General features: G+C 37.3%; 2 protein-coding genes across 2 annotated transcripts in view; one reads left to right on the top strand and one right to left on the bottom strand.

Annotated features, from left to right (window-relative positions):
• Nucleotides 1-3,570, bottom strand: part of LOC102805958 (protein phosphatase 1 regulatory subunit 14C-like) — a 56,844-nt gene extending 53,274 nt beyond the window's left edge. The window contains exon 1 of the mRNA XM_085507648.1: nt 3,345-3,570. Coding sequence (XP_085363774.1) covers nt 3,345-3,551 — 207 coding nt within the window. The 5' untranslated portion in view covers nt 3,552-3,570. The remainder of the gene's footprint in view (nt 1-3,344) is intronic.
• A 212-nt stretch (nt 3,571-3,782) lies between these two features.
• LOC102804402 (uncharacterized) overlaps nt 3,783-14,959 on the top strand; it is a 44,350-nt gene continuing 33,173 nt past the window's right edge. The window contains exon 1 of the mRNA XM_085507645.1: nt 3,783-4,811. Coding sequence (XP_085363771.1) covers nt 4,178-4,811 — 634 coding nt within the window. The 5' untranslated portion in view covers nt 3,783-4,177. The remainder of the gene's footprint in view (nt 4,812-14,959) is intronic.

Raw genomic sequence — 14,959 nt, 5'->3', positions numbered from 1 at the left:
CAAAACGAACAAATCTGAGAGAGGTCCACATGTAGTACCTATATATGTAATATCAAAGCAATCGGACTTACAGTTTTCAACAAGAAGTCGAAAATATCACTTTTTACCAAAAATGACAAAAATATTCACCAAAATTAGAGAATTGAAGATATCATCACAAAATGAACAAATCTGAGAGAGGTCCACATGTAGTACCTATATATGTAATATCAAAGCAATTGCGGTTTTTAACAAGAAGTCGAAAATATCAGTTTTTACTAAAAATGACAAAAATATTCACCAAAATTAGAGAATTAAAGATATCAACATGAAATGAACAAACCTAAGAGAGGTCTACCCAAGGTACATATACACCAAGTATCAAAGCATTTAGGCTTGTAGTTTTCAAGAAGCAGTCGAAAAAGTAAAACATTGACACGGACGACGACGACGACGGACAATCACTCATATGATAAGCTCCGCTCGACAAAGTCGACAGCGGAGCTAAAAAGATGTAATATTTCTCCGAGACCATGAACGAACAATATAATTTGGATAATTTTTCAAAAAATTATCTTTTCTGAGGTGGTCCTCGAGTATAAGCCCACCCCCTAATTTTCCCGATTATACATGTTCAGGCCCCTGGGCTTACATTGTATACTCAGGGAAATACGGTATACATGTATCTGTCATTTTATCTATATAGACGTACAATATGGTACATATAAGTGTCAGTCACCTAATTTGATTACGATTTTGTTGATGAAGGGGAAATTAAAATAATACCTGCGGCCACAGTAAGCATTTTTTTGAGTGAAACAGTAATGTATTATGTATGACCAATCTTATCACATAAAAATGCTTGCAGGGGGTATTTGTTTTACAGCTCTTCTGATTAAAACCATTCTGATATTGCTATAGTATCACATAGTATTAGTATTAATTCCAAATGAAGAGTATCAGTGCTTGAAATTCATGACAATTACCAAAATGGCCTCCAAATATTTTCAATTTCTGCCCCAGTAAATGCCCAAACAAGGCAACTAATTTGCATGGAATTGCTATGTAACAAAGCTTATAGAGACAGCCACGGTCTGATGTTGCCACATCGCAAAATCATTAATGTCATGCTTAATTTCTACAACTTTTTTTATTGTCTATGATTTCTGCAGCTATTGTTTCTATGGGACTTATAGACTACACCATTTCTGTTAGGAACGCTCTAATCATAACACTACAACTGCCACAACTGAAATGCTGCATCCTGGGTACCGGTAGCTACATTTGTACGTATTGAGGTAACACACACAGGCTGCTGTTTGCGATCATCCCAATGTTTAGTTTCCACTATGGCCAGAGATATTTTATATAGTTCAGTTATTGTTTCTAATTACCTGAGAATCTTCCATTACATATTTTGCCACTATTTTGCATAACAAATGGCTGATGTAGCAATTTATTGTAAAAAAAATACAGGATACATGCCCTGGTGAGTACATTATAATAATACATGTACACAAAGAATGCCCTAATATTTACAACCATAGCCTATAATACTGAAGTCAAAAAATAATATTTGTGTTATGATTTACTGATATTCTTGTTTACTGATTTAAGCTGTGACTCACATTTTCATTCAAGCTTATTTTTTTGTCCATTGCGATAACAAAACTTGAAAAGTGTGACATCAGGCCATAAGAATAGAGCTGTGGGGATGTACTGTAAGTACTGTAAACCGATTTAACTTTGTTGTGAATTTACGGAGTCCTACAACATCAGGTTCAAGGCAAGAGTCAGTGATTTTCACTGGGTTTCTATGTGAGAGTTACAGCGACTTTCACAAAATCTTTGTCCTTATAAACACTCAAATTATGAAATACTGAACATTTCTAGCAGCAGAAATTTAGTCATTTAGAGTATATTCCCAATGAAACGATTTGGGATACCCCCAGATAGGAAACTAAATTTTCTATTGAGAAAAGTCAGTCAGTCAGTCATAATTTCTGTGGAACTGTCAGAACAATTCAAACAGAACAAAATTCATCAGAATAATAGATTGCATAAGGAAAGCATTAGTAATGTAAACAGTTGTAAATACTTTATGAATAGCAACAGTGTGTCAGGTATGACAAGGTTCATCTATAAAGCAACATAATTTGTCACCACATGATACAGTATGACTCAAAAGCATTCACTAGCTACATTTGTGCTGACTAGTCAAGGTGCAAGGACCTCTTTTTGGCAGAGGCCATGATCTTCTCATTGTACTTGTACAGTATAGTAAGACGCAATGGGTGACCCCACCCTCTCAAAAATGTTTTGTATTCATTTGTCAAAACATTAACAGACACATATGAATAACTTTTTCTTCCTCCAACGATAACCGATCATAGTAAAAGGGCGTTGGTGAGTGTGTACAAGTCCAAAATATCCAATTGGCTGAGCAAAATTAAAGAAATAATGTATATTACAAGCATTTTTTACCTGGAGTGTAAACAATGGCTTCTCCTTACATGGACATAGTGACATGTCTTTAGAATTAAAACAGTTGCCATGCTATCAAATATCCCTCTGACTTCAGAGGGTGGATGCTGTAATTGTGTTTAAAAAACTACTCCTTTGAATTGAGAAAGATTTATGAAGTATATCATTACACAAAAAGCCTACAAATGAGCAGACCAGTCGTCCTGCAGGCTCCACAAACTGAGACACTGTCATTATAAAACTGCGCATGTAGGCTGTGCCTCTATTTTACTAGGACACCTGTGGCCTTATATTACAACACACGGTTAACATTGACATCATGTCACATTACCCATTAACAAAGAATTATTATATTCCATGATAAATCAACACTGGTATTAAACACGACTGAAAAACGACATCGCTGAGAGGAAGTGGGGCGACCTTGTAAGGAAGACGACTGTTAGTACATTGCACTGCAGTGTTGCATGCGATGCATCGTTTGTACAAATTACATGGTTTGGGCCGTGTGCGGTTATCGACTACCTATGAGATGCACCATAAATAACACCGAGGACACTACAGATACAGCTGTTTGAATAGATTCAACATGAGCATAAACAGTAAATTCCGACAGAATCGTTTTTAAAAGCATAACATAAATGTATTAGATCCACACAGGAAGAATACAATTGTACTGCTGTGTCCTTCAGCTGTCCAAAACACAATGACGATGATCCACACGACCACGTACAGCCAAGTTTGTTGCAGTGCGAGAAGCTTCAATTAAATTACATCTGACACATATATAAACACAAGGGTCAAACAAATACAACTACTCGTGAATCGGTATTATTGTTGGCGGTCGTTTCACTTTAAAAATAAGAAAAATCACAACTTACATCACATTCATATATTTCTCTAAGCTCCTCGTCCATCCATTCTTCGATCTGTAATCGCCTTCTCGTCAATACGGGGTCGTATTTCTGTGTAAGAACGTAATTTCTCTTCCGATCTATTGACGAATTTAAATTGTGAGACGATTCAAACGAAACTTGACTTGAATGCGTCGACGCCATGCTAGTAGTCGAGTTAGTTATGGTAGACATTTGCAAACAAACTACTATATTTCGCTACACATTGTATTCATCCGCACATTCTAACATAGCATTATAATATTTAATGTATGATAACGGTGACTCGCAACGTATCAAACTTATATAATTTTACATGAAATCATGTTATTGTCATAAAAATATTTAATAGTTCAATTATTATTTATTTTGCGAACTATTTTAAATGGTTCTTAAATATGCTTCCGCGACCCACATCCGTGGGGTCGTTCGTGTTTACGTGTAAGAGATTTTGTATTCTTATTTTTTTTGCACTGACACTAACATTTTGGGTCAGTGGTTGCTATGAAACTATAAAACGACCTGAAGCTGTAAGCTGGACTAAGACGGCGATAGAAAAGCGTAGAAATAATTCTCATGCAGGACAAAATCGAAACTTTCACCGGAAAAGACCTGTGAAACAGATGACGTTTTTACACCAAATTGCGCATGCGCTGCATTTACTGGGTCGCCATTTTGAAGGACAGTTTTTCGCCGTGATACTCACGTCAATCCAGTTGTCGAAAATCTGCTGGTATTGGTCGCGTTTGGCGATATAACCACTGGATGTGTGGTAATTGGACTACGTAATCGCGCTTTGGTATGTTTTTGTAGGACCCATCATGAAGTATTTTACATGTATCACATGTATGTTGTGGTGTCTGACAGTGGCATCGCCGTATGTTGTTCCCAAGAAGGGAGGGGGCTTCAATGGCCGTCAAAGCCATGACCGCGGCTGGGCACACGCAGTCTATGAAAACGAAATCCCAGACACACCCAAAGAAGAGTTAAATTGTCACGATTACTTTGAATTACGTACTGATTCCATTGTTCGCACAAAAGATTCGTTGAAAGCTGGCGCGAAATTCATCAGTGCACCAAATGTAAACACAGCCGACGAGTGCTTGGAACAGTGTCTCTGCGATCCTGGTGTAGAAAGTGACTATTGCGACATGGCAGTGTTTGAGCAGAATAACAAAAATTGTTATCTATTCAACTGTGTCGTCAACAAGGTAAATAAGTGCCTCTTTGCACATCATGAAGGCTATTTTAGCATGGTATATGATTCGGGGTCGTTCACGAAAGCTGAACAAGCTGGAAAACATGCTGGTGATTTGACTGATGTTAGAGAAGGTAATGATGAAAACGTCCATGAAGGCAAACAACCCATACCCAAAGAGCCAACAGAACCTGGTATTGTCCATCTACCAACAACGATTTCTACTACCACGACCACAACTACAACAAAAGTACAAAGTAAGGATATTTTTATGTGTGTTGAATCTATAGTTACAATTCTCAAGCTCTATGTAAAATACCGGTAACCCTATCACAAAATCATAGGAACTGTGATGAAACTAAGAGCTACAGAACTGTCATTATGTTGATGTGTACACTCCACCTATTTTATGTCTTTCTTTAATAGTTTCGTTCAGGCACAGCTTCTTAGCATGGGCTAAGAGGTCAAATTCCTTAGCCCATGCTAAGAAAACATGTGTGATTCCATTTTAAGACGCTGTCCAGATAATGAAGTGTGCACGAACGCTTAGCACAGGGCTAAGCGCCCTTTGGGGTGACATTTGGCTGTGAATATTGTGCACGTGATGACAAATATATGCAACTTTCTCATTTCCAAATGGCAACCAAGCTCAGACGTAACAAAGACACGACCTAGAAGACGCATGATTTTGAAGAAAAAAATGTTCAAGTCTAAGAACGAAAAATTGATTAGTTTTAGAAATCTGAAGTTTTAGAGGAATGTTGCCTCGTCCCATGTTTGTATAACGACTCTATAGACGACTTTCCCGTAAGAAGCAAGACTGGGGTGCAAAAATATTTCTGCTTTGTCAGGCTAAAAACAAACATAGACAGGAATTTAATTGTTGTGACGTTGATTGGTACACTCAGAAGCACAATATCACGTGTGCAAATTTACGTTACACCCCAAAACAACATGCATGCACTTGTGAAAAACCACATCTTCGGCTTTCACGAAAGTAGTCTATCCCACTAGTTATTACTCTGCTTCCACTCTGCTGATCGGGTCACTGTTGTAGAGCGTACAGCAGCTCCAATCATAGACAAAATAAATTTAGTTCGCTGTCTACAACATGCATTAATAAAACTCTGCATTCTGTTACGCCCTTGTATACTGTTTCTGTGCATCCAAATAAGTTAGGTACGTCTTCTCTTACATTCCTGTGACAGTCGCTACAAAATTAGAACGTAACATGTCAGCAGCAGAAATTTTGCGTTCGTAAACAGCGACTTAACAAATGTCACTGACTGATGGCGCTCTTTAGCCCGTGCTAGGGACTGGCCCTCCCAGTGCGTGGATGCAATTGGGTCTAGCCGAAAATATCAGGTTCCGTACAACGTATTATAAACGCTTGACCGCCTGAGCAACCTAAATAGCAGGCCGTTTTTCAACGACTTAACCAGTTAGCTAGCTGGAGTGGTAAATTCTAGCATACCCATATTGACGGCGGTTTTTCACCGACTTGACCGGAAAAGGGTTGAGCAAGCATTCGTGTGGACTTCTTGGTGATCAGCAATGTCTGTGATGGTATGTCGGCTGCGCTGGTCGTTTACCGATCATGCAAGTACATGGCTGTCTTTGTTCCGCTCGACGGTGACGTTATTGCCGCTGCAAGTCACGGCTGAACTTGGTTTCAACCATAGACCTTATGTTTTAACGAATGGTTTTACCAAAAACGATTTTATATATTTGACGTCACCCTGGCAGTAAATATGAACAATGAACTAGTTACCCTGAGCACGATGAATCATCTTCGGAAGACAATGAGTGATGGTCTGTTTTGTAAACAATTCTTTGTCTGGGACCAGGGCGCACAGGAAATATAACAGGGTGCTGACAATTTAAACAGAGCGCCAATTTCAGATAACAGAGCGTGGCGCCATGTTAAAACCCCTCGTGGAGAACCCTGCATCAGTGTTCTCCCCAAAGCGTTTTAGCGTAGCGGGGCCGCTACTCCATTATTTATGCCGCTACTCTGAGAGATTGCCCGCTACTCTGTGGCATTTCCTGTTACTCTTTCTTTTAGCTTGTTAATACACGTGCGAATCTGTTAGTCAGCGTCATCAGCGTCCGGTACTGTGAGCCAAATCAGGTGTGAATGGAAACATGTCAGTGATTACGCAAAGACAATGGACTAATACAGCTTCGTACTTCGACAATAAACACTTTCGCCCTATTTAATTGGGGTAATAGCGAGTATTTTCTCAGTAGCATATTTGGCTGGAAGAAGCAACGATGTCAAACAGCAGAAATATTACGTTGTGGTTCCGCGTAGAACGCCCTGCTGGGCCCCTGGTTGCGAGCGATAAACCCACCAGCAACGCGGTCACCGGTACCCCTGTCGGCAGTGGTACTAAACGTGTCCAAGATGATGTTACAACGAAAAGTGCAAAAAAATAAACTCTAGATTTGATGCACAATGGACAACAAAATATACGTGGCTGAGAGAAACATCCGATGGCAAAGGTAACAAAAGTATTTATTTGTAGCGTTTTACTTGGAAGCGAGTTTTGACCTAGTTTAGTAAATTTTTGTATGGCTTCATTTTTTGCCGATCGTCGAAACATTTTTTTGGAAACGACCTTCTTTCTGGAAGTTCAAAAATTGTTGGCTACGATTTATCAAAGTAACTAATACTAGTATTGTGTTTTGAAATAGTTGGGTAAAGTTTATCGTGGCAATTTTTAAGTTTAGCGACTTTTCAAAATGGCGGCAATTTGTTTATTTTCGTGTTGATCGTGACGATATTTTTTAAATACAAGTATTGATTCGCTCCTATTTCTTATCTTTTAGGAATGCTGTGACACATATGTGGAAAATTCAACTTAAAAACATCCAGAAATAGTTCTTTGGTATGGAATTCTATGCCATGTATAACTATTACGAAATATGCTATCGATAAACACGCACACTCGGAGATGCACAAGAAGGCCATGTCAGAAGTGGGAAGCAAAGAAAATCACGGCGTTCTCAAAAGCTGCAGATCACTGGGCTTCCATGAAAGTCCGAAGAATCAACATTACATAGAAATCACACAGCAGCAGATTCATTTAATCTTTTACATAAATTTGTTAAAAAATAAAGACACATTTTCATCCATGCAAGCCTGTCATTATTGTTTTCTTTATCTTCAGACAAATGCTAATGACATGTAAATTATATGCAAATTAGCCGCCACTCTGATACATTTTTCTGGGGAGAACACTGTGCATGTGAGATGAGCCTAAATCAGCTAAAATCTTAGCCTGTACTTCGTGTAGCGTGAACACTACTAATATTAAACACGCACACAGCTGAGGGGATTAAATTGTTGTGAGTAACTTGTTTTATAAATAATCAAGTGGTGTCAGGTGTATTATTATGAGGATAGTGTTAAAGGGGAATTCAAGGCAAACAACATAATGCTTCCAGATAAAAAACAAACAAACTGTAAATTGCATTTGCATCTTACATTTGCCCTGCATTTGATTGTGCCATAAATTGGCCCATTAAAAAAATCGCCCTTGGCGATTTCACCGCTGTTGGGTGCTTATTTAAGGTTCAAAAATAAAATAAAAAGTTCATCAAATATTTTTTGGGGCCTTTGGGGTTCTCCCTGGAGAAAAATGCATAGCGCTGCAACTTATTTGCATAATAATTTGCATATCATTTACATACCTTTCCTTCATTAATAAATTAACAACTCATTTACAATTATGAATATTAATGAGATCACAGTGCAAATATACAATGTTCTCCCCAGACTCTAAGCCAAGCATTGCGGCTAATTTACATAAGAAGAGATACATATATTTTATATCATTTACATTAATTGTGTTTTATGTGTGCATCAAGTCAAATAAAGTTTGAAATAGAACAGGAAAGAAATGGAAATACTTATAGCCAGTCAGTAAATATATTGTTTATCCGTGGAGGTAACTGGTTCATCATTATTTTGTGTACAAGTACAGTCAGTTTTAGTGCCAATGTTATTGTCAGTTCATACGACGGGGGGATTTGTTTGTTAAATTTGTAAAATCTGCAAGATTGCGGGTTATCAAAATATGAATAAATTAATAAATCAATAATGACATTTTTTTCTACAACGGCATTTCAAAACTAAAGTCGGCGATTGTTCATTGAAATATCTATTATTTGTGTAACGCTACGATCACCGTAACATTGTCAGCTGACGGCATTGCGTTGAACGGGTATTCACCGCTGCTGTTGCGATCATCGGTCCCTGACTTTTTTGTTTAAAAATACACAAACTTAGAATGTTTGCTTAATTAAAACGATTCATTGATGATTAACTTAGAAATTACATCAAAATCGCCAACGAAATGTTGTTTTTAAACATCGCGGAAAAACATGCACTCTGCGCCGCCATCTCCGTTGTAATCCAGCATGCATCGGTTGTGATGTCACTACATGCGTCACTTCGCCTTAGGATGGCGTTCCTCGGTAATGACGCATTATGAATGAGGTATTTCTAGAGGTCAGGACTCGTTTTTTCCTCGTCCGTCTCGTCTGCAGTTGAATAATTTTTACTTCGATTTATTTACAGTTTTTTTTTCCAATGCGACTCAATTTCACTTGTTTTTAGCTCCGCTGTCGACTTTGTCGAGTGGAGCTTATCATATGAGCGATTGACCGTCGTCCGGTGTATGTCGTCCGTGTCAATGTTTTACATTTTCGACTTCTTCTTGAAAACTACAAGTCTGAATGCTTTGATACTTGGTGTATATATACCTTGGGTAGACCTCTCTCAGATTTGTTCATTTCATGATCATATCTTCAATTCTCTAATTTTGGTGAATATTTTTGTCATTTTGGTAAAAAGTGATATTTTCAACTTCTTGTTAGAAACTGCAAGTCCAATTGCTTTGATATTACATATATAGGTACTACATGTGGACCACTCTCAAATTTGTTCATTTCATAATGATATCTTTAATTTTCTAATTTTGGTGAATATTTTTGTTACAAAATGAATAGGAATTTTGAAGAGCTATTATTAATAAGTAAACGTCGGCACGTACAATCAGCTGATTTTAGCTGCACGATTCCTCAAGTGGCGACATCAGTTGTTTACAAGTAATGATCGCGTCCAGAAAAAGACGTAACAAGTTTGTTAATTTATTTTCCCAAATAGATACATACATTCTTTATTTAATTTTTAGCAAAAATTTATTTTTATGATTTATATTTACGAAGCAAAATAAAATGTATGTCGCACAAACGTTCGTAATTGGTTCATTAAAAAACTTGCATGAATGCCACCAAAAACCAACGAAATAAAAAGTACATAATATAAGTTACTATCAAAAATAATAGAATTAGGTATAAAAAAAACAAAATACATACTTAAAAAAATAATTTTCATTCGAATCGAAAGTTTGATGTCTGCTTCGTTGAAAACAGCTATGACCCGGAAACAGTTCATTTTACTGTGTGCACCCTGATACTATGTAATGATGTTTTTGATTGGCCAAAGCCATGCATTGACGCGAAAAACAACCAATTAGAATATTTGTTCCAAAAGAACACAAGTAAATTTATTTCCTCCACTTATGATGCGAGTTGAAAGCATGGCCGTTTTACTGGGGTTTTTAAATCGTGATTTAAAGAAAATTCAACTTTAAATAGTGACATTTAAATATAAACATTTACATGTTCAAGCAAGCATTCGTGTGGACTTCTTGGTGATCAGCAATGTCCGTGATGGTACGTCGGCTGCGTTGGTCGTTTGTTCCACTCGGCGGTGACGATGTTGTCGCTACCTAGTCACGGCGTGAACTTGGTTTTAACCATAGACCTTATGTTTAACGAATGGTTTCACCGATAACGATTTTATATATTTGACGTCACCCTGGCAGTAAAAATATGGGTACGGTAATGTACTTTTCTAGGCCACATGTTCAGTTTTAATCGTGTTGAAAAACATTGTAGCTTTTTGTTTGGTGGTGTTATCACCTCACGGTGACCTGCTACGATAACAAACCAGAATTTTCACAGTTGCACCTTAAAACAATGAACCAGTTACCCTGAGCACGATGAATCATCTTCGGAAGACAATGAGTGTTGGCCTGTTTTGTAAACAATTCTTTGTCTGGGACCATGCAGGGCGCACAGGAAATATAACAGGGCGCTGACAATTTAAACAGGGCGCCAATTTCAGATAACAGGGCGCGGCACCCTGTAAAAACCCCTCGTGGAGAACCCTGTGGACCACTCTCAAATTTGTTCATTTCTTGATGATATCTTCAATTCTCTAATTTTGATGAATATTTTTGTCATTTTTGGTAAAAAGTGATATTTTCTTCTTGTTAAAAACCACAATCATTTATGGTCAAAAATGATATTTTTGAATTCTTGTTGAAAACAGCAAGTCCCATTGCATTGATACTATGCATATTGTTCATTTTCTAATGATATCTTCTGTTCTTTAAACGAAATGTGCATTGCTAACAGCGGAGCTATCTCAGCTGAGAGGCTGCTTGTTTTAATTCTTGGTAATTAGTGTCACTGGCGATGAAGTAGTAAAAGCGCAATTAACCGCAGTGCAGCAACTCGGGATAGACCATCCCGACGCAATGGGCAAATTATTACTACCCTAGTATTTTGGGTTTCCCAGCTCCGCATCCTTGATAGACTTGGTAACTTCTTGTAGACTTCCGTTTTTATCACTGTTTTTGTAAGGACAACTATGTACAAAGGCGAGATTACCTTTCGATCAATACATGTTATTGTTTTAAAGATGTGCTAGACAAGGATCGCAGGTGAAACAAAAGCGACGCGGCTGTTTGTCTAAGCGACGCGGGCCCGCAGTGCTTGAAAGGCCTGGGGAGAACACTGAATGGAATCAACACATTATGTTTCACAATTTAGAAGAGTTTGAAATACAAATGCTGCAGACTAAAAACAAACACACATAAATTATTACTGCAATTTAATTGTCTATTGTAAAATGTTAGATGAAACGCATTCGAAACGTTAAGCCAGAAATACAAGATAAGATAAGATAAGGTAAGATAAGACGTTTACATTTACAGTAATGAACGAAGAAATAAAACCTTAAAATGATCATCAAAGTTATGACGCGACATAACTTACTTGGCGATGTTATACACCGGTTATACCAATAATTCCTCTTACTCAGTCATGATGCCATGCAAAAAATGTTACTTCTTTTTTTAGCTTCGCTGTTGACTTTATCGAGCGGAGCTTATCATATGAGTGATTGTCCGTCGTCGGCGTCCGTGTCAATGTTTTACTTTTTCGACTTATTCTTGAAAACTACAAGCCTGAATGCTTTGATACTTGGTGTATATGTACCTTGGGTAGACCTCTCTCAAATTTGTTCATTTCATGATCATATCTTCAATTCTCTAATTTTGGTGAATATTTTTGTCATTTTTGGTAAAAAGTGATATTTTCGACTTCTTGTTAAAAACGACAAGTCCAATTGCCCTTATATTACATATATACATGTAGGTACTACATGTGGACCACTCTCAAATTTGTTCATTTCATGATGATATCTTCAATTCTCTAATTTTGATGATTATTTTTGTCATTTTTGGTAAAAAGTGATATTTTCTTCTTGTTAAAAACCACAATCATTTATGGTGAAAAATGATATTTTTGAATTTTGAATATTGTTCATTTTCTAATGATATCTTCTGTTCTTTAATTGCAATGTGCATTGCTAACAGCGGAGCTATCTCAGCCGAGAGGCTGCTTGTTAAAAGGTAAAATAGGTCTTGAAAGATGAGGTTTTTACATGATTCGTGATGATAACAGTTCAAATGTATTTTACCAAATGACGCAATAATTTTTTTTTCTCGAGTAGTGTAAACTGATCGTGAACTTCGCTTTAACCCATGTTATATCGAGGTGGAATTGTTTTCGAAAGAATTTTAGCTTTCAATCTAAAGACTGTCTATCGCAGAAAGTTACAAACAAAGAGGTGCTAATTTCACAAATTTGACTAGCCGCTACGTATCGTGCAACTAGGTCTATTGTTTACAAATTATAATCCACGACTGGCAGGATGCGTGTTGGTCGGTACATAATTATAATAACAATGGGACTATAATCCTAGTCGGAAGCGTTTTCGTGGTGGTCACTAATTCTGAGTGCCGGTCTGGGCCAACCACTGTGGCGAACAAACCTTTTGCACATCTGATATTGGCATGTCAAATATGAAATCAAGCCCTGGAGAGAACCCTAGGACTTCTATTTTCATTGAAAAAACCACCTACGTCAACTTTCAAGGCAGGCAGTTGGACCACCAAAGGCGAAAGAAACTGTTGCATAACCTACCGTAAAAACTGTATTAATTTGCCCACTTATTTTATTTTCGGGGAACTAATTTTTATTTGAATCCTATTAATTCACCATGCTCCAAAACAAATAATTTGTATCCTATTAATTCACCATCAATATCGCCACCGTTTTTTTCAGTATGTGTTTATTATGTTCGTGTTACCGATTACCTCGAGTAGCTGTGATCATCGGCGATCATCGCAGCCAGAAAAAATGTTTCATTCACTCACAACAATAAAGTTGTTTTACTGGATAATTATATAATCAGTTAATATGCATCGAGCAGTAAATCTATATTGTGAATTTCTATGATAAGCAATAATATCGAAAGAGTTCAACAGCCAGAGTTGAATCGGCGAGCGCCCACCACGTTGAAAAATAAATTTCATAGAACTTGAAGCGTCTATCTTTGTTCACCGCTGGGGTGCGTGAATTGATGATTTTGATTGGCTAAGTGCTTGACCGCTTGTCATAATTCCGTGATCGATGAGATGAGTGGAGCCTTCTGATCGCAACAACACGTTTGAAAAACAAAACAAAAAAAGTAGCCCAAGTCTTTACTGCGCGGTGCTGAATGCTGATCGGTGTACTTTGCATTACATTGAAAGGGCACATTTTGTTTTGCAAGCAACACGTGGCCACGTAAATTGCTGCCAGATTCTGATCGCTCTACTTTCCTCTATTATTACTAGCCAGTACCGTCAGAGGCAAAAAAAAAAAAACATTCCCAGCAGAGTATCATTTGGTACTGTATAGGATTTTTGACGACGATTGTTTGGTTGCACCAAGATTTTACCACTGCAAGGAATATTCAAACCCACAACTAATGTTAATTCTTCGTAATGTTTTTGTGGCACTGTCACATGACCCAGCTTCAGTGTTCTCCCCACGCTGCTTTCCCTGCCCGCCACTGTGGTTTCGAGCCACCACAGTGATTAGCAAGATCGCCTCAGTGCTTTTTTCATTGTTCATCCTGTGAACTGTATTACGAAATATAGAATGAAATACGTAGCTATCAGGGATCTTGCCACGCTTCCGACCAGGACTATTGTCTGACGTACCGACCAACACGCATCCTAAACAATAGACCTAGTCGCACGATACGTAGCGGCTAGTCAATTTTGTGAAATTATCACCTCTTTGTTTGTAAGTAAATACTTTCTGCGATAGACAGTCTTTAGATTAATTTCACCCCGATATATCATGGTCAAAGCGGAGTTCAAGATCTGACAGTTTATGCTACTCAAGAAAAAAATCAACGTGTTTATTGCGTGATTTGGTAAAATACATTTGAACTGTTATCATCGCGGTTCGTGTAAAAACTCTTCTTTCAAGACCTATTTTACTTTTTAAAAATTGCTAATTACCTCTTTCGATAATCATCGTGCAGTTTTCAACTGAAATCGATGTCAACACATCGTGCTGCGACATCGCTTTACTTTCGCAATGTAATTTTTATGATCACTACCATTCGGAAAACTTTGGATTTTACCGACATTACCATGCGTCATTCTAAATGGTTAATGGAATTATTGACCCATCGGATCAAAGGAGACATGCCAGTCAACTAACACGTCACAAACATCATGGAGGGCTGTGTTTTTTACCGAAGCGATCGAGTGATCAAAAATATCCACTCCCGATAAAACTAAGTCAAATTTTATATTTATTTCTCATCAAAAAAACAAAGTAACATTTTTTGCTTAGCATCATGACTGAGTAAGAGGAATTATTGGTATAATCGGTGTATAACATCGCGAAGTAAGTTATGTCACGTCGTAACTTTGAAAGTTCGGAAGTTTTATTTGTTCGTTCATTACTGTGAATATATACGTTTTAGAAATTGATGGTACGAATAATAAATTACAACAATACTCCAAATAATTACGTGGTCGATTTTTTGATGGACAATGTATTTGGAGTTACTAAGATCGTGAAAATATTTCTGGCTGAAACGTTTCAAATTCGTGTTATTTAACTTTTTACAATAGACATTAATATTTCAACAATAATTTGTTTCTGTTTTTTAGTCTGCAGCTTTTGCATTTCGAATATA

This window comes from Saccoglossus kowalevskii, chromosome 2, assembly GCF_978046115.1.
Source record: "Saccoglossus kowalevskii chromosome 2, keSacKowa6.1, whole genome shotgun sequence".
Lineage (NCBI taxonomy): Eukaryota > Metazoa > Hemichordata > Enteropneusta > Harrimaniidae > Saccoglossus > Saccoglossus kowalevskii.
This window is presented reverse-complemented; position numbering and strand designations above follow the sequence as displayed.